Source organism: Chelonoidis abingdonii, chromosome 6, assembly GCF_003597395.2.
Source record: "Chelonoidis abingdonii isolate Lonesome George chromosome 6, CheloAbing_2.0, whole genome shotgun sequence".
NCBI lineage: Eukaryota > Metazoa > Chordata > Testudines > Testudinidae > Chelonoidis > Chelonoidis abingdonii.
In genome coordinates, this window is record NC_133774.1 from 35,145,466 (window position 1) to 35,165,772 (window position 20,307).

Here is a 20,307-nt window from a genome sequence, read left to right on the forward strand (position 1 = left end):
AATATGACCAGAAGAACAGAGAGCTATTAGTATGAAAAATATTAATTTAAAAATCCTCCCCAGTGTCAAACAATACACATTCATTACATGGCACTTTAACAAGTTACTGATAAATTATTATTTATTGGGCTACCTCTAGGATGGATTAAATCTTTTTTAAGAAGTAAAATCACTCTTAATGCAGAGTTAGGAGAAAAAAGCCTTATTACACACAATCCTCACTCACATATCCACGGAGGGATGAATGATTTCATATAGCAGTTGTACTGAGAGACTCTGAACGTTTGTAATATTGCTAATGAATTCGCCAGTTCTAGGAAAGCCCATGTACTTGAACATTTGCTTCATTTTCATCTGCCAAAAAATGTAAAACTGGAATTTAGTGCCTAGCATCATTTCTTGTTCCTTGTGCATAACTGGAATTACTAAGCACTCAATTAGGACACGATACTCTTTTTTAAAATGACTTTCTATGCAGAAAATTCATTTAGTTCCATGTCTTCTTCAGAACATCTGTTTCTCCTTAGACATGCATTACGCAACTTATCATCCAAGGATATAACTGGATGGAGGAAAATGAACAAGAGTTTCAAAGCAAATATAACCTTGATCAGATTTATCTAGTTAAACCAGATTGGTGTTTTATAAATATTGTTTTTCATTAGTATGAGTTATTCTCAATGTCTATGGTACATTTCTCTCTTTGCAAAGTTATGTGAGCTATTTGTGTATGTAAGACCTGTAAATAAGTGTCCACACTAGTTATGTACTTCCCAGAATCAAAGCTTGAGTCTGAAATGTGGCCTAATTCAATACTTCCCATTCCTCCTGCTCCTTTTTTTTTTTTTTTTAAATAAAGTACCACGTATATGTAAGTGAAACATGGAGCTATACAGGTGATAGCATGAAAACTAGTAGCATCCTTTTCTGCTTATGCTTTCTTATCTATAATCTACAGTATACATATTAGAAACACAAAATCTGAGCTAAAGTTAAAGAATGTACTGCAGCAGGGTTGGAAAATTTCATAAAGAACTGTTCTAAAGGTTTACTGACGAACTCTTATTAAAACATTGCACTGATACTATACTCTGATCAGGAAACGCTTAATTTAAACAGAGTATAAAGGAAGCACACAAACAGTCTTGCAGACTAAAATTTCAATGTCGACACCACTGAAACAAGATAGGATAATGTGCTCATTACTACTATTATTTTGAGTGATCTTTTCAAGCCACTCAACAGTCGCGTGGGCTGCCATCGATGAGGCATCTTTAAAACAGTACAAGCCCCAAATCAGGCATTTCACAGTGCTCTGGAACCAATACAAAATTCTTGTTGAATGTAGGAGATGCATTTTAGCTGCAAGAGTCACAGAAAAGTACAGCTTTCTGAAATCAGGAACATTTGAAAATACTTAGTCAGAAAAGAGTATGAACTGAATTGCTTAACCGACACTTTAAGGAGAATATCCTCGTTTAACTGCATTCAGCCACCAATTACTCGACACACATTCTTATAAATGAGAAAACACAAGCTATCTTTTCTTCCATAGTTTCCTGGAACATATCAATTACAAGTGACCCTTGGGAAACCATATGGAAAACCAAATGAGATTTCCTAACAACAACAGTACACTGATATGGTAAAAGCTAAGCACTATTTTATTTGAACATTAAACCTAAACCCTTAAAGAGACACAAATATAATCTAACCATAAATACCAAACAAAGTAAATATTAGGAGTCAAGTTAAGAACCAAAACACTCTAAAAATTAAACGGCTGCCTAAGGGGCTTCATTCTCCTCACACACTGGTGTAAATCAAATGCATTGAAATCAACAGAATTACAAATCAGACCATACAACTCTGGTTTTGAAAGTTTAAGGAAAGAAAAGGTATATACTACTGAAGCGTGAAATAACAGAAGGTGTAAGGAAAGCTTTTTTATTTTTTTTTTTTGCAGAAGCAAGACAATTTCATTAAATTAAAAGTTAACACATTTAACATTGTTAAATATATTAATTAGACCATGGAACTCAAGTGCAGGATGCTAGTGAAGCAAATATATTATGGAAACAACACACAACACCACTTTCAAGATCCATCGGTCCTACACACACAGGTGCTGGAACAGGAGGGAACCAGGGGACCATGGTCCATCATTTTTAAAAGTGGGAGGCAGAGCCGGCTCCAGGCACCAGCCCAGCAAGGAGGTGCTTGGGGGGGCCAAGGGGAAGGGGCAGCATGTCCGGCTCTTTGGAGGCGGGTCCCTCGGTCCCTCTCGGAGGGAAGGACCAGCTGCTGAATTGCCACTGAAGACTGAAGCAGTGGCGATACAGCTCCCGCAGATTGTGATTGCATTTTTTTTTCCCCCTTCTGCTTGGGGCAGCAAAAACCCTGGAGCCGGCCCTGGTGGGAGGGCATAGCTTACACACTTTTTACTGGTGTAAGGGCGAGCAATGGGGGAGAAGGGGTGAAGAGGAGCAAGCAGAGGCCAGCTCTTGTGGGGAAGAGGTGGTGGGGGAGCGGGGCCCTTGAGGGAACAGGCAGAACGAGGGCAGAGGATGGGTGGAAGGAGAGGCATGGGAGGTGGGGCCACGGTTCAGGCACAGTGGCTTCGCCACTTTTAGGGAGCTTCTGTCACTCCTGCCTATCACAACATGTGGTATACCTCATCCAGTGTACCAAAAGCCCTAACAACTACGTGGGTGAAGACAGACCATCACTATGCTGTTGAATGAACTCAGAGACAAATGATAACAGACAAAAACACTGTATCACCCATGGGCAAACACTTTTCACAAAATGATCACTGCATATCTGACCTCTGCATCCTTGTCCTCAAAGAAAACCTGCACAACACCTTCAAAAGATTAATCTGAGTGCTTAAATTGACAATTTTGCTAGACACTAAAAGTCACAGTCTTATTACAATAATCTGCAACCCTATAACCTCTACTTTTTGTCCTGTATCTGCAAAAGCATTAACAGGCAACTTCACTTTGAATAGTCTCTTACAACGTGTGTTAACTACGTAGGCTAAACAATCTGTTCCACCTTGTATTTAGCTGCGTCACTCCATCCGAGGATCTCTAGGTAGCTCAAAAGCTTGTCTTTCACCAACAGAAGAAGCTGGTCTAATAAAATATATTCCTTCACTCACCTTGTCCCTCTTATTTTCTAGGACTAACACATCTACAATACTGCAAACAAAAGGGATTGTACGTGAGTAAGAATAGCATCTGTAATTACACTTCTGGACTAACACAACAAGAGGTTCCTCTGCTTCAGGAAACAACCACAAGGTTGGACTAGAAAGAATTATACCATTATATAATACAATATAAGCAGGTGCATTATGGCTGTTTTACACTTTTCTCAATTATATGACAGCCATTGGAACAAACACTAAAGTATGGAAAGTCCTATGTTTCTGACAGTATAAAGGAGTGTTCTGAATTGCTTTATAATACAGTGTTTTAATAGTTTATTTTTGTTTTCTGGCTGAAGGTTATTGGCCTGGCATTCCACAGTGTTTTGTCACAGTGTGAATGACATATTTATATATTATGTTGTTATGGTAAAAAGCTCAGCTAACTTCATTCAGAGGTACAAAAAGAAATCCTGGGCTGAAGGGGAAGCCATAGACAGCAGGGGAGCTCAAAAATACAACAGATTCGACAAGTGGAGAGTCAGTGAGCGTTTTAATTCTCCCAACAAGTTTTGTGTTTTCTCTTACTTCCAAATGTATTTTACATTTAGAGAGTTTGGTGGGCTTCTAAAGAGAGTTTGGTGGGTCAGCTCTGGGTCAATTATGGGAAGGAGGTTTCCACATGACAGAAGTCAATAGAATTTACGTAAAACAAAAATGTAGGACCACACCATATGTTTTGGTTTCACTCGTGGGGGTATGGGAATCAAACGCATCTTGACTCTGGAGGTGTAAGGGCAGTGTGATCTACTTCAAGCACAGATCCTGAATAAGGAGAGGGCTGGATGGACTGATGTGTATATGGCATCATCTCCTCACCAAAACCATAACTTTGTCACATTAGCTTCCTTTTTTTGGGTGGGTGGGAAGGGGAAACAGGTGCAGGCTAAAGCCCACAGTTGGTAAGGATACCCACATCAAAGTTGCAGTGAGGATTTAGTATAGATGGCCCTTGCATTCTCTAATATTGGAGACCTGTTAATTTTGTGGGCTGTCTTGTTTTCCTGTTTTATCTAGGGGGAGATGATGCAAGCTTCATTAACATGACAGAAGACTTCAAGAAACCAAATGAGGGGAGGCTGAAGTCTCCTGACTCCTACTATACAGGAATATCCTCACTTAGAGGATGATAAGCCTCAAAATAAATGAATAAATTAAAGGAAATATCACCTTTAGTGTAACAACTCCCGTGAATACAAATATTCACTTTTCACACAGCACACACAAATGCTACTATTATACAGATTAAAAATGGGAAACACAAAGTTTACTTTCGAGTCCAAAACAGTATTATGATTTCTTCACATTTTCCCATGTCTTTTGGACTTTTCACCATAATGTGTCTGGGATTTTTTAATTTTTTTTTTTTTAAACCAAGGTGGCATATACTACAGCTTCTGAATGATTGTCTTTCCAAGACTGCTTTTCCTACTCACACCGTGGGGAAATATAGTAACTACTTGCTTGTAAGACTGTAAACATAATGTTCAAAGATCAGCATGGCTCCCTAGGAAAATACCCTGATTTTTCACAGCTCCATTCAGGTGATGTGCTACTCAGCACTTTATAAATTAGCCTACTGCTGCAGAGATCTAATTCTGGCTATCCAGCTGACTGCGTGTGGACTTGAGTGCGTCTTCATCTCCCTGGGTGAAACCCTAGCTCCAATGAAGCCAATAGGAGTTTCAGCTTCTCTTATCTGTAAAACAGGGATAACACTCACTTTTACTCACCAGGCCCAGGATGTGTGTGTATGCTGAGGATGGATAACTGTTCATAAAATGATTTAAAAATACATTATGTCCTATAGAAATATTCATCATCATTAGAACTTGTGGAGAAAAACTTTTTGACATATGGTGAAAGTGGTGTACATTGATAAAGACAGACCATTCTGAAATGCCTAACTAATAATACAGGCTTTCATGTATTGGAAAGAGATGGGGGCATGTTTCAACCCCACACTTTCTAAAGCCTTTGAATCATCATAAAACATGTGACTAAGAATCTCTGCAATGAGATTAGTGTGAGGTTCCATGAAAACGGAGTTACAAATGACCTTATTTAACTTTGTTTTGGGAATACAGGGTTGGGTAGTCTAAATTTTCATATTAACATCTGCAGGGCATTCCAAAATCCTGGCATAAACAGGAACACCTAAATTCCAGATCTAATTCTTTATCCTCCTTCAATATGTATAAGTTAGGGTGTGTAGATGGAGGAGTTCTTTAACTGAAGCCTCTAATATAAATATATATATTTTATTCCTCAGAAACAGGTCCTTTCTCTCTCACCTGTAAGTTAACTAAACAATGCAAGTCATGTTGCTTTTACCCAGAGCTCATTTTAATACATATGGACACTCTCCACAGTAGAAACTAAGATGTGCAAGCACGTGAATATCAACTATAGTGAGCTAGCTTCATAAGCCTAAGTGCTTCATAGCCAAAACTAAACATTCGCAGAGATAGGGAAGGGTAGTTTTGATTAAGAAGCAGAGTCTTATGAAAATCAGTATCTATGAAACTTCATATCTATCTGCTTGAACACCTTTGTTTCTACTGTATAAATGCGTGCAGAATGTCCTTTAATCCAGACTAGCCAACATTGCGAGTTATGATTAAATTACAAATACTTTACTTACCATCTCTTCATGAGAAGCTGAAAGAATACATTTTTATATAATTCGCAATGACTTTTGATCAATTTTATTCTTATTTTGGTGTATTTAAAATTGTAATTAGGGAGAATAAAAGCCTGAGCATGTACATTTGTCAGGAACTAAACTTTTCTACAGTGTTCTGGGCACTCAAGGGAAATAAGAAACAGAATATTATTCCATCATAGTTCCCAGCAGAGTCACATATCAATATACCTTCCCCTTCCAGTTTATACAAAGGCCAGATACAGAGGCAAATGCATAAAGTATGACATTACCCATACTGAATCTATTAATGGAATAAATGCAGCAGTCAAAGACCATCTGAAGATAAAAGCATCATTCTCTCTAAAGTCTCTGGAATTCTGCCCAAATCACAGTCATATTTTCATATTTGTCAGCTTTTTCCTGTAATCAAAGGGTTTCTTTTATAATAGTAAATAAAAATTAAGTGTTCTTTCTGCGCTTCAAAGTAAAACTGTTTCAGTAACAATGCACACAGTACAGTGTGCATTTTCTATAGAAAGATTTACCGCCTCAATTTCAATTTAAAAATTTGTAATGCTTCAGGGCTAGAAACACTGGGACACAATTATGCAAAAATGAATTTCTCGCATATGAATCAGTTATCTTTTCCCATACAAAGCTTTAAAAATTGCCCTTCTTAAATATAATGAGTAATACAGAGAAACAGGCTTTTACCACGTAAATACATAAAGTTACATAAATCCTGTGTATTCTACAGTACAACCAGGTTATAGCCGATTGTTCATTTACAACATTGTTAACTAGACTTGGCCTCAAAATCTGTTCTCAGAAAAAAAGGTTTTAAGGCTAGAAGGGACAATTATAATCATCTGACATGCTGTGCAACACAGGCCATGGAATTTCACTCAGCATTCTGGTATCAGTATCTTCTGGCTGATCTAGAACATATCTTTTAGAAAGACATTCAAACTTGATTTAAAGACCTCAAGTGATGGAGAATCCACCATTTCCCAAAGTAAATAAGTTAAATGGCTATTTTAGTTACCCTCATTAAAAATTTGCTCCTTATTTCCAGTTTGAATTTACATAGATAGCTCCAACTTCCAGTCCTTGGATCTTATTATACATTTGCCTGCCAGGTTGAAGATCTCTCTTCTATTATAAATTCTCTCTCTGCGTAGTTACTTATAGACTGCGATTGAGTCATCTCTTCACATTCTCTTTGACAAGTTAATAGACTGAGCTTCTTAAAGCTTTCCAGAGCAGGAACGTTGAGGTTAATTAGCTACTCTAATCCACACCTCTAAAAAAACTGGCCCTCTGGTTAATATTTCATTGCTGCACAAGAGACCCAAATTCAATCCTTAGGCCCAGTTCTCTTGGAGGTGGAGACAGAAAACATTACAAAGGCATTCAGCCCTGGAGACAGAGCACTTTCCGGTAACACTTTCTTTGGCTGAGCTAGGAATGGCACTAATCATTTCTGGTCTCCTAAGCGAGTCTTAACCTGTTTTTTCCTAAGGTGGGTCTGAAGAGTTGGGGAGATGCTACTCAAAATTAACACACTCCTCTCATGCTCTGAGACATGTTTCATCCACAATTATTTCAGTAAAACATTCTTGATTTTCTAACTAACCTCACTGTTGAAGAACAATAATAAAATTGTTGTTGGCATACACTAGAGCTTTAAATCTCTTTTGGATTCCTTTCTCCACATCCTGAAGAAATGAGCTATTTTCCATCCTCCCACTCACACCCAGAAGCAATGTCTGCATATCACTTAGATACCTGTTCATGATGGATATAGGTAGTTACAAGTTGTTGATTTAAAGAATTATTTATTGCCAAGAATAGAAGTAATAGGAAACATTTTATTTGACTATCAGCAGCCAGTGGATTAAACACCACCATAAACAAGTCTATACCCCTTTAAATGTAAACTTAACCACACCCTATAGTTATTTCGCTTTAGTGCTTCCAGCTTTTACATAACAAGTATAATTAATTTGGATTTCTAAACACTGGCCTAAAATATCTAAATCATTTGGTAGAATGTGTTTAAATTGTATCTTGTTTGCTAAATCTACCATTTTATCACCATTAGCAAATTTGTAGTACATTTGGGGCCAGATTGTGACTGACCTTGAGTTGATTAGCAAGGTGTGGGGGTGCAAGAAACAGACAGACAGACATACCCCTTTTAACCTCTATGCTGGGTTGGAGTCAGCACCAGCCCTTGAGGAACAAATGTATAAGGACTCCATGAGTCTAGAAGCAATGCTGGATGCCCCTAGATCAGTAGTGCGCAACCTCCGGCTCGCCAGGGTAATCTGCTGGCAGACCACGAGACAGTTTGTTTACATTGACAGTCTGCAGGCATGGCCACCTGCAGCTCTCAACAGCTGCAGTTTCTGTTTCCAAGCCAATGGGAGCTGCAGGAAGTGCCACAGGCCGAAAGGATGTGCTGACCACTGCTTCCTGCAGCTCCCATTGGCCAGGAACGGTGAACCACGGCCGCTGGGGCCTGCGGATGGTCAATATAAACAAAAACTGTTTCGCAACCTACCAGTGGATTACCCTGACAGGCCGCAGGTTGCTCACCACTGCCTAGATGGTGGGAACAGGATAAGGGAAATAAGCCCACACCCTTTTCAAAGGTTGTAGCAATGATTGTGCTCCCCTGCTATGACAGAACTCCACTTTGTATCACAAGCTGAGCCACAGTTTACAGCCACAACTATCTCTCCTTCGATCATTTCATTCAAAATCATCTATGGGATAGCTTTCATGGTAGCAAAAGTTACATTATGACTTTTACTGCAATTGCTTGTTTTCACATGCCTTCCGTAAAGTTATCCCTTCCAACTGAGATTTTCCATTTTTGCTCTGAGTCCACAGAGCTTTATTTGAAAGAATGAACCATTTTTTAATTAGGAAAATTTAAAATACATATTTTGCTATTCAGAGTATATTTTAATACTCTTTGAATATACAACTCAAAACCAGCTGAACTCTGTGAGCTGAAATGTTCTGGTTACTTAGCGCTCACTGGCAGCCTGGGCCCTTTGACGTGTGCAAAAAATTAAAAGCCAGTTATATATATTTAAAAATAATGTTTTCACATCTGACAATAATAATATTTTTTAGCTGAGAGCTATGATTCTATCTGCGGCACCTAAAATTGCAACTATGCATATATACAAATATATGTTCAGAAAGTGTTCACCATAGGATACTTTCTCTATAGAAACAGATTCTCTACTGAAATCTTTACGCTTTTATTAATGTCACAAAACCAAAATTATGGAAACAAGCACTGCTGCTTAAGTTACAGGAACTTGTCAACTCCACAAAATGAAGTGGGGGCGGGGAGAAGAGCAAAATGCAATAGACAACAAATCAGCAGCACCCTCTCTTTTAAACCAAGAGAGTTTTAGCTTGAGCTCTTCTGATAGCAGCTGTAGCTGTACTGGGGGAGCGGGGAGGAAAAAGAGAAGAAAAACTCAAATAGGCAGGTAGTTCCCAAACCTTCTATTACTTCTTAAGTCAAAGTTAACACCTTAAATGCCACCCAGAAGTCAGCAGCAGTGTTATCAATGCTCATAATTTTATCATTAGTCCTGGGATGTTTGGTGATTTTCTTAAAGTCCCAGTATCTGGAGTCATGTGAATCTCAGGTTTCGTCTAAATAAAAGTTAGTAAGTTTCTTGCCCTTGCAGATAAAAGTTTGAAAATGTGAACTATAAAAGTCTCAAAAACAAGAAGGCAAGTAAACCATTTATTATTTTTAACATGTCATGATGAGGCCTGACTTGTGGTTTTTGAATACTTAGGGTTAGTAATACTGCAACAGGCGACCAGTGCAGATTACAGACCACTGCTATAATTGCTCATAGTAGTATACCCCATTTAAAAAGAGGACTACCACATTCTACAACAGCTTCAGTTTCTGAATATATTTAAGTTGCAGATCTGTGTCGAGAACGAAGCAATTATCTGACCCCAAGGTGGCAAAGGCACAAATCTTGGAAGTGAGGTCTACATCCAAAAACAATGGCCACATTTCTCTTGGCATTTGGCCACAGCTGCTACTTCATCATCTAACAGCAGTTGGGACGCTAAATGGTTGGCAAACATCCCCTATCCAAGGGGCAATCCCCTTCATCAAATCTTCCAACTACTTTCCCCAAATTTTCTGGCTACTTTCGTCAACCTAACAGCATTCTTTCCATCTTGTTTGGATTGAGTGTTTGTCTGCCAGCCCTTTTCCATGTCTCAAATTCAACCTGATACTTAGTGTATGTCTATACAGGAATGAGAGACCTGTGGCATGGCCATCGTTGGCCTAGGTCAGCTGATTCAGGTTAACAGGGCTAAAATATTGCTGGGCAGACATTTGGGTTTGGGCTAGAACCAAGGCTCTGGGACCCTCCCCTCTCACAGGGTTCCAGATCTCGGGCTTCAGCTCAAACATCTATATAGTAATTTGACATCCAGTTCTTAATTTGTAATGAAAGAGGTGCTGGGCCTCAAGCAATTAGGTGCTGGGGCTCAAGTAATTTTTTTAATATTCATAACTGACGTAGCAAATAAAGAAGTGCCAAGGCTATGAACTGCCACACACCCAGAGGTGACAGGCCTCAGCCCTGGCACAAGTTAAACACTGAACACAGCCCAGCAGCCCGAGCCCTGTGAGCCAAGTCAGTCGACCCAGGCCAGCTGCGAGTGTTTAATTACCCTAAGTATGGCACTTGGCTGCACTGGCTGGGTTAGAAGAGAGAGGTGGGTGTCAAACAGCCGTATCTCCCCAGTAGACACTTCATATTCCCATTGCACTCTGGAGCCCCTCATGAGAATGCCCCTAGAGAAGAATAATTGCCCCTCAAACTACCCTCTGAGAATGCTTTCCAAGAAAGGAATGCACACACTTGAAAATAGATCTGTCCATAGCAAAATCAACATCACTTCATGATCAGTGGTGTCAAGGCAGATACATCTAATATGCACACATATACAAGACATACAGCATAGCCAAGTATCATTACTTTATAAATTGTATATTTTTGATTACTTAAACTCTTCACCTTAATGCTGCAATAACAAAGTTTTTATACCCACAAGCATTCCCTATAGCAAGCATTAGTAATTTCTGTCTACAAAAGTAATTACGATATTGCTATAGTTTTAAGTCAGTTTTTTTTTTAAATATTACATTGGCAATATGATTTCTTATCTGAGCCAATGATATTGGATGTGATTAATGTATGTAATTCGTTTAGAAGTCAAACTAAACATTATTACGTTTTGTTTGTTTGACATCATAATACCATAAGCAGGTTCACCATCCTATAAATCCATGTTGGTTGTGTCTAATCAACTTTTGTTTTAAAACTGTACTCACTATATCCAATTACATTGTTTTCCCCAAACTTCCCTTTTAACATTAACAAATCCCTAGTGATACATTTTACTTAAATAAACCCAAACTGTTTTTTGTTAAACATTAAGATTAATCCAGACTGTTGTTATTGTATCCTCACATTATTATAGCTTTGTTTCCTTTTGATCATCTTGTTTTGAGAGTTCTCTCTATCAGGTACTACACGTTAGCTAGAATTAAATTTTCTCAGTTGAGGAGACAGTCAAGGACATGCGTCTTATTTTCATTATCCTTTCCTCTATATTGTTAGTTTTGTTTCCAGTCACAATTAAAATATAATGTGTAATGTTAGTTTTATATAAAACAAGGTTGATACTCGGAGTACAAATTGTGTTTGGCTACTGTCTTTTAGGAGGATCTTATTTGTATATATCCTTTCAGCTATGTTGTTTATAGGAAGAGGATATCTGCTTTTTTATTTACAAGAAAATTTGTATTTTTTGTTATGCATCTCTCTATATTCATAATATTCAGGCCCTTTACATTCAGTGGGGTTTTCCGACCTATTTTTCTTCTGTTGTGCACATTTTCATCCTTCCCAATCATCTTTATTTATTTTAATATCCATCTTTATACATACCAGTTAAACTATAAAGTTTCTTTCAGCTTATTCTTTTTATTTATCCTTTTCTATTCGGCTATCATCTCTACATATTGTCAACATCTTTTGGACAGCCTGTAAAAGTGATTAATCACTTGTATGACATTGTATTTCTACTTGCTTAAAAATCCTAGTTTACCACGTTAATTGTGCAATCCTCACTCTTCAGCTTTAGTCATCCCATCAGTAAAGTATCTAATAAAATATGATCCAAACATAATTTGAATTTCAGTTTGCCTAGTATAAAAGCATATTAAATATGAGTGTGAAATTTTACAGCAAGTAGGACGTTCACCCTAAACTTCAAAAGGATTGTGTAAATAAAAGCATATAAAGTTGAAAGAGATACAAAAGTATCACATTTGGTGCATCTGAAGTAAATGTTATATTAAGTAATTATTCCACTCAAAGTGTAGCTCCTCCAATACATTTGTAATGGTGGCCCTCCAAAAGTGACGTCTGTCTCTACCAAAAGAGGATGCCAGGATTTTCAAATATGGATGCCTAATGTTAAATTGCAATGAAAGTTGCTAGGTACATTTTTGAAAAGTAGTCCATTTATTTGGATGCAGAAATATGGACACTAGGCAAGGTTTTCAAAATTGGGAGTCTAGAGTTATTTACAACATGGATAAATAACTGAAGGTAACTAGTAATGGCTTGAACAATTACTGAAATGTAGAGAACATATTTCAGAGATTACCCAAATTTAGGTATGTACAACAGATTGAATTGGCCAGTTGCTCGCTATGGCTCTGAAAGAGGACAGTGAATGAAAAAGCATTTACATACCTCTTCAATAACTGCGTTCTTCAAGATGTGTTGCAAATGCCCATCCACTTTAGGTGTGTGTGCCACTAATGCACTGAAGCCAGAGAACTTTTTCCCATCAGCTGGGGATGCATGCACCCGTTGCACACTTATGTTGCTAGCTGCAAAGTGAAGAAATGCTCCGAATCCCCTCAGTTCCTTCAAACTAGAAAGCCAGAGTCTCTGATGTAGAGGGGAAGGAGGGTGGATTATAGAATAGACATGTGCAGCACATTTAGAAGAACAGTTGTTGAATAGCTCTGTAACCATTTTTTCATCAAGTGCTTGCACATGTCCGTTCCACTTTAAGTGAATCACAAGCAATTCCAGATGGAGAAGGTATCAGAGTCTATTTTAACAAAGCTGCAATATCACTCTCCAAAATCTAGCATAGTCTCTTGAGGTCTGGGAGAGAGTAGTATGAGTGGTATACATACAAACAGATGACCAATAACAGCCCTGCAAATGGCACTGATGGGAAATGTGACCTAAGAAAGCAGTGGACACAGCTTGTGCTCTTGCAGAGCATGCTAAAACTCTTCTGAGATAGTGGAACCTTAGGAATATCACAGCACAGACAAATATAAGAGGAAATCCAGGAAGAACTCCTCTGCATAGTGACAGGTTGCCCTTTTATCCTGTCAACAAAGGAGATGAATAATTGCAGAGATGCCACAAACTCTTTATTCCTTTCCTGTTTAAAGGCCAACACCCTTTGTCCAGTGTATGGAGTTTTCCTCATTGTTGTGAGAATGAGGTTTTGGAAAAAAGTTTGATAAGTATACAGGCTGACTGAAATGAAAATCTGACACACACTAGTGAGAAATGTGGGGTGTTGACACATTAAGTGTGTCTTTATAAAGAGGGTGAGCTACCAAGGCTGAATCTTTGCTACCCTTCTGGCTGAAGTAATGACCACTAGAAAAGCCAACCTCGCTGAGAGATGAGAAGATGAGGATATAGCTATAGGTTGAAACGGGGGCCCCATTAAAACTGAAGGAACCAAATTCAGATAATGGGATGGTGCTGAGTCCCTAACAGGAGAAAAGAGCCTGTCCAAACCTTTCAAGAACCTTACAGTTAGAGGATTGGAGAAAACGGATTTTCTCTTCACAAGAAGATGGAAAGTGGAGATAGCTGCCAGATGAACACTCAGGGTTTTTTCCTTTATCCTTTAGTTTAAGCATGTAATCCAGAATATCAAACTGACTATTCTGAGACCAGGAAGATGAGAAGCTTTGAGCATAATCTCGCTTCGGATGCAGACAAACCAGAGGTTTATTGCCTCTTGGCAAGGGGGAGTCTGACCTAGCATCACCTTGCTTCTTCAGATAGAACAACGCAACTGTGTTGTCTGTGAGCACCTGCACAGAATGACCATTGATGTGGGGAAGAAACACTTGACAAGCCAGGCGGACAGCTCAAAACTCTTGAATGTTGATGTGGAGGCAGAGATCTTGATCTGATCAGAGTCCCTGAGTCTGAAGGTACCCTAAGTGAGCTCCCCATCCAAGAGAAGAAGCATCTGTGATGGCAAAGATGGAGCAAAGGGTCCATGGCATACATTGGCAGGGTCCAGCGACCTGTCAAGGAATGGAAAAACATTACAGTGGATGACAAGATGATAGACCGATTCCAATCACCTCTGCATGATTTTGAGGTAAAGTCAGACATGCTGAGTCATGTATGTACAAGCTGCCATGTGATGTAGAAGTTTCAGGCAATTCTTCACTGTTGTATGAGTATATACTTTGAAGTTCTTGCATAAGTCCCATATCTCCTGACATCCGACCTGAGATAAATACGTTCTTGCTAGAGTTGAGTCAAGCACTGCTCCTATAAATTCAGTTACAGAGTACAAGGAGAACTGATTTGTCCTCACTGATCAATGGGCCCAACAAAAGAAAGAGGAGTTAGATCTTTTCAATAGTTACCATTACTTGCTGTCTGGACCAATCTTGAACCATCCAGCCATCCAGGTACAGATATACACCTGGACCCCTACCTGCCTGACACATGCTGCAACCGATGTCATGCTGCAACCGATGTCATGCACTTTGAGAAGACTCAAGGTGCTAACAACAGGCCATAGGGGAAGACCATAAACTGATAATGAATGTGTTATAAGAAATTTTATGAACCTCCTGTGACACTGGTGAATGGCTACATGGAAGTAGACATCCTTTAAGTTGAGGGCAGTGAAACAGTCATTTGGGTCTAAGAATGGGATAATAGATACTAAGATAACCATACAAAACTTAATCCTTTTTATGTATCTGTCAAGGTTTCACAGGTCTAAGATAGATCTGAGGCCTCCTTTGGCCCTTAGAATAAGAAAATAACAGGAATACAATCCCATTCACAATACTGAGTAGATACTTCCTCTCCTGCCCCCAACTGTAACAGAGACTGAACTTCCAGAATTAGTAAAGTCTAGAAAGAATGGTCCCTGATGAGTCAGTACCTGGACCTCATTCTGCATAAGCAGTGAATCCAGCACCAATAGGCATGAAAGATCCCTGGACTCTGAAGGCATCAGTGGTACTGATATAGTAGCATTCGTTGCCAAGGAAATCAATGCTGTTGAAGATCCTGACAACTAAATCTGTTTCAATGGTACCATGTGAGATGCCGGAGTCAATGACTATGTTGCTGGAATGCATTACCAGGGAGCACCTCACAGGAGGTGGCTTAACTCAAACCACGATACTGGTCTTATGTCAGTCTTTTGGGGACCTAACTCTTGAAGACCAAGACGGCTTCTTCTGGCCAGAAGTCATCAAGATATGAACATTCAGTTACTTGCACAGTACTGGAGATGGAGAATCGTGTCTTCTCTCTTGCTCTCTCTGATGCAGGGATGCCACCAAGTACATGATGCTCTCGAGTCCAAATCCTCACGTGCTGAGCAGCTGGCCTCTGAATGGGGCACAAAGCTGCTTCCATAAGGCTGTCTCAAACGTCTCTCAACTTCTTAATCCTGATTTTATAGCTACTAAAATTGAGCACTTGTGTCACAACTGTCCTTCTCTCAAATACTTCAAGCAGTGGGACTGAGGACCACTGATTAGCACAGATTTGTTACAGTCAGGACAGTTCTTAAATCGAGGGCACAAGCATGGGCCAATAACAAGCTAGAAACTTTAGAAAAAAAAAGATTAAAAACAAATTTTTTTTTAGAAAAACCAATACCCCTAGCTAAAACTAAACTATTTACACCAAAAGTCCTGTAAAACATTTCTGAAGGGAAACACTGGAAAGTGTGAGATGCTCACATGCAGTCGTAGGCCATACTGATCATACGTGGTAAGAAGCAACTGAGAGGGGAGATCAGGGCAGCTCCACACCTTTATACCTTCAACCAGATGCACGTGTGTGTGGAGGACATAACCCCTCTCCCCCCAACAAGCACTGCAACTGGAAAAAGTTCTCCAACTTTGATATACTTGCCTGCACTCATCTAAACAGGAACAGACATGTGCAAGCACTCACAGAATAACCACCTATCCATTGCTATTGCAGCAGCTTTTTAGAAAAATATGCATGTCCTAAACCACAGGTTGTGGGAGTAATTTTTTCTTCAGACAGATAAAGCCTAAGGGCATTATGAGAAGTTGGCATTTGAGTCTAAACCTTAAATACTATGACATATGTCTTTTCCTGACTCAAAGCATTGGCAGCCCAGTGACTATCAGCAGATTTTGGCATAATAAGATACCCACATTAAAAAAAAAAAGTGACATTTTCTATTTCTAGGCCAGTGGAAGCTCAGCATGTCATGGCAATGATATGTTAGACTTCCAAAATTTGTTATTATGGGATTACATGCATAAAAAATAGGTGTTCATGTGGCTGCTTAGCCAGTACATCCATAGATTTTAAGGCCAGAAGGGACCATTTTCATCATCTAATTTGACATCCTGGATAACACAGCCCACAGATTACACCCAGTGATTCCTGCAACTAGCCCAGTAATTTGTGGTTGAACCCTCTAAGTTGACTTACAGGATACCATGTAAATTTACTTCATTGGTAGGAGAACTTTTATATTCCCAATGATATCACAAGATAAAATTCAACAGCTCTAGGAAGGTAGAGAAAAAGATCAGCATCCAAAACAGAGCCAGGCGAATGTAAAGTATCAGAGGGGTAGCCATGTTAGTCTGGATCTGTAAAAGCAGCAAAGAGTCCTGTGGTACCTTATAGACTAACAGACTTTATGGAGCATGAGCTTTAGTGGGTGAATACATACTTCGTCGGATGCAAAGTAAATTACCCCTGCTTAATGTTAGCCTCTCAAGCCAGTGCTTTAGGACAAAACACAAAACTAAAGAAAGATCACAAGCCAGAATTTTTTACGTGGAAGGTATTTTGTTATCTCACACAGTAATAACTAATGCTATCTATGGAATACAATATATTTGGTGACTACAGTTGTGTACCAGGGTAAGTCCTTCCAAGCTGCATTCCTTGATTAATTAAATCTTAATAAAATATCTATAATCAAAGCAATAAAGCCACAATGTTCAGATTTGAGTGTCCATATTCAGGCACATGATTAAGTGGGCTGATTTTCAGAGGTACTAAAATTCCTCAATTCCCAGTGAAGTCAGCTTTAAGCACCCAATTTTGGAAATTTTGGTCTCAAAAGTTACCACGAGACAATCAATAGATGTCTCTATGAAGGGAACATCAATTGTGGTGGCTGACTTTGAAGAAAGGAGGTTAAAGGACTTTGAAAGTCTTTTCAAAGCACTGCTAGTGTGTGTAGTTATGTCTTTTTGTGCACAAACACTTGTGTGTACCCATACTACAAACACAGTAATTAACAGATCACCTCATAACTCAAAAAATTACAATGACCAGTCCAATGGTCCTCTACTGGGACAACAGTAAAAAATATTCCTGTTGCCACAATTCTCCATGTTACATTTTGTGTTCATACTGTGACAAAATTCCTCCTATGCCTTGATGAGTCCTGTGCTTATTGGTGGATTTGCTCACCTCAGAGATTCACAGCAGCCCTCACTTTGCTCACTTTTGCTAGTGGCTCAAACCTGCCGTTCACTCAGCTAACCTAATCACTGGCCAGCATGGGGAAAGGGAGGAGAACAATTCCCACAGTCTCTGCTGATTCACCTAGTGGGTCGGGGGATAGGCCAGGGATCTTCCCCTTTGGTGGGACCCACAGTTCAGGTCAACTCCTCTTGTCTCTAATGGGGAGTTGAGGGGGATGGGGGGAACCTGGGCCCGCCCCTTACTCTGGGTTCCAGCCCAGGGCCCTGTGGATTGCAACTGTCTACAGTGTCTCTTGTAACAGCTGCGTGACAGCTACAACTACCTGGGCTACTTCCCCATGGCCTCCTCCCAACACCTCCTTTATCCTCACCACAGGACCTTCCTCCTGATGTCTGGTTAACACCTGTACTTCGCAGTCCTCCAACAGTACACCTACTCACTCTCAGCTTCTTGCACCTCTTCGCACATGCCTCACTAACTGAAGTGAGCGCCTTTTTAAAACCAGGTGCCCTGATTAGCCTGCCTGTCCTAATTGATTCTGGTAGCTTAATTGGCTTCAGGTGTCCTAATTAGCCCGCCTTAATTGTTTCCAGCAACTTCCTGATTGTTCTGGAACAGCCCATTATCCTACTCAGGGAAAAGGGACCTGCTTAATCTGGGGCTAATATATATACCTTCTATCACTCTCCTGCAGCCATCTGGCCTGACCCTGTCATAATACATAGACTTACAAATCTTGCACATAGCTCATTGTAGAATTAAAAAACTATTAATCTGAGGGGGCTGTTGGGTTCCTACTTACTCTATTACTTCCAAGTATAGTTCCCATGATAGACTCAGTATTAATGAACAATGGTATTCCAGGAGATGCTAGGCAATGGAAAGATTAAGGTATCCTTTTAATAAAAATATAAAAATTTTTTTAAAAAAAGAGCCAGTTGAATCCCACAGTCATCATTGCACAACTCCAGCTCTTCTTAGTGGGATCTCTCGGGGTTTCTTGTGAGAACTGATAAAATACTGAAGTGCTTTAAGAGTTGATGGATTGTGGGGTAAAACAGACTAGATCAGATTTTTCAGTTTATGGAAAATCTCAAAAAATGTTCTGGCCACAATCCATCCTCTAGAGGACAATTACTGTTGATATTTTTTCCCACAGTAGGTATGTGGAAGAAGAGTGCTGTGGGCTCTATACTCCTTGAAATACCCTGCTGTTACTCATACAGAAGCTTTATTTGCCTAGCTCCTATTACTAGGTAGGGTGTGACTTCTGATACACTTGCATGGATCAGCTGTAAGTGCAAACCTCCTCTAAAGGCTAGCTTGTAAAGGAGGATGACCATTATGAAGACTCGCTTATTCTTATCCTCTTGTTCACTTTGTGGCAAGGGATGTTTGGTAGGTTTCTGTAGTTTCTGTTTGCATCAGTCATGACCAGGTGTCTCAATACTTCTCTACAATTTTCCTGAGTTTTCTGTAGCAGTTTTCCACCACAAATTATTCTTTTGTTGTATCAATGTGCAGCAATTAAACAGCATTGCCTAGTGTGCCCCCTCATTTCCAAAAGCAATCATAGCTCCTGAATGTTCTGGGCTTTTGAACAGTCACTCTTTTCCATTTGGTCAAACTTTTTACTCTCTAAAGACATTTTATTTTTGACTTAGCTGTTCTCAATTTCTGCTGGACTCTTCTCATTTGTGAGTAGTCAATTTCCTTAGACCAAGTATTACCCTCTCTTCTGGTGAAGAAAGTGTCTTGCATCTTAATTTTTTTAAAATACATCTTTTTGAAGACTTCTTCATCTGAGCTATTCTGCTTGCCTCACTAAACGTCTGGGTCTAGAGGAAGGAGGAAGTGAAGCCTCTGCTTGTCTAAAGCTAACTGAAGACATATGGGCAAAAGAAAATGGCAATCTGAGGAGTTTAAAAAAAAAAAAGTGTAAAGTTTTTTGCCTTTTCCTGACAGTGGATCCAGAAAGTAGTAACTTGAGACTTCATTCATGCAGTACGTGTGCAGAAGTTTGTCACATGAAGTTCATAGGAAGGTTTTAGAAGATGTAACCAACTATTAGTTAGTGCAGACTTGGCCATTCATGTTGACATATTTTCCTCCTTAGAAAAATCTCACACCTGGAAAAACAATCCTCAGTCCCAGCAAGTTTAGAACTTACTTTATCAACAAGAGAGGTAACAAATAATCAGACACATTGTCTAAGCTCATCTATGACAGAAGTAAGTCATGTCTCGTTCCTCAAATTGCTACTTCAAATCCCATTCTCAGTATAATATTGAGGTGCAACTATAGTACTACACCACCCAATAGTTTTCCCAGATTTAAAGAGTGATTGTTGTGATGGTTCTTAACCTACATTGGTCCATAGAGTTTTCTCGTCTCTCCAGAACGCAAATCCCTGGCAAACTGTCTGATCTGATAAAACTCTGATGTTGTATGCCCCCGTCATTCTATAGTCCACAGATTGTTGGTCTGATTGATATGCAAGATGTTCACTACTCTGTATTCAGTCTCAGGAATTTACCCAGCCACATTTAAGTCTCATAGTCTAAGGCAAGTTCACA

At 39.4% G+C, this 20,307-nt stretch overlaps 1 protein-coding gene across 6 annotated transcripts in view; it reads right to left on the reverse strand.

The window, feature by feature from the left end:
- The window catches only part of ARL15 (ARF like GTPase 15), a 357,433-nt gene that overhangs the window by 40,806 nt on the left and 296,320 nt on the right, over nucleotides 1–20,307 (reverse strand). For 5 of the 6 annotated variants that reach the window (XM_075066944.1, XM_075066943.1, XM_075066946.1 and 2 more), the window contains one exon: nucleotides 227–354. The exons of the other annotated variant lie outside the window; for it this stretch is intronic. In XM_075066944.1, the coding sequence (XP_074923045.1) occupies nucleotides 227–354 (128 nt within the window). The remainder of the gene's footprint in view (nucleotides 1–226; nucleotides 355–20,307) is intronic. 6 annotated transcript variants of the gene reach the window in all.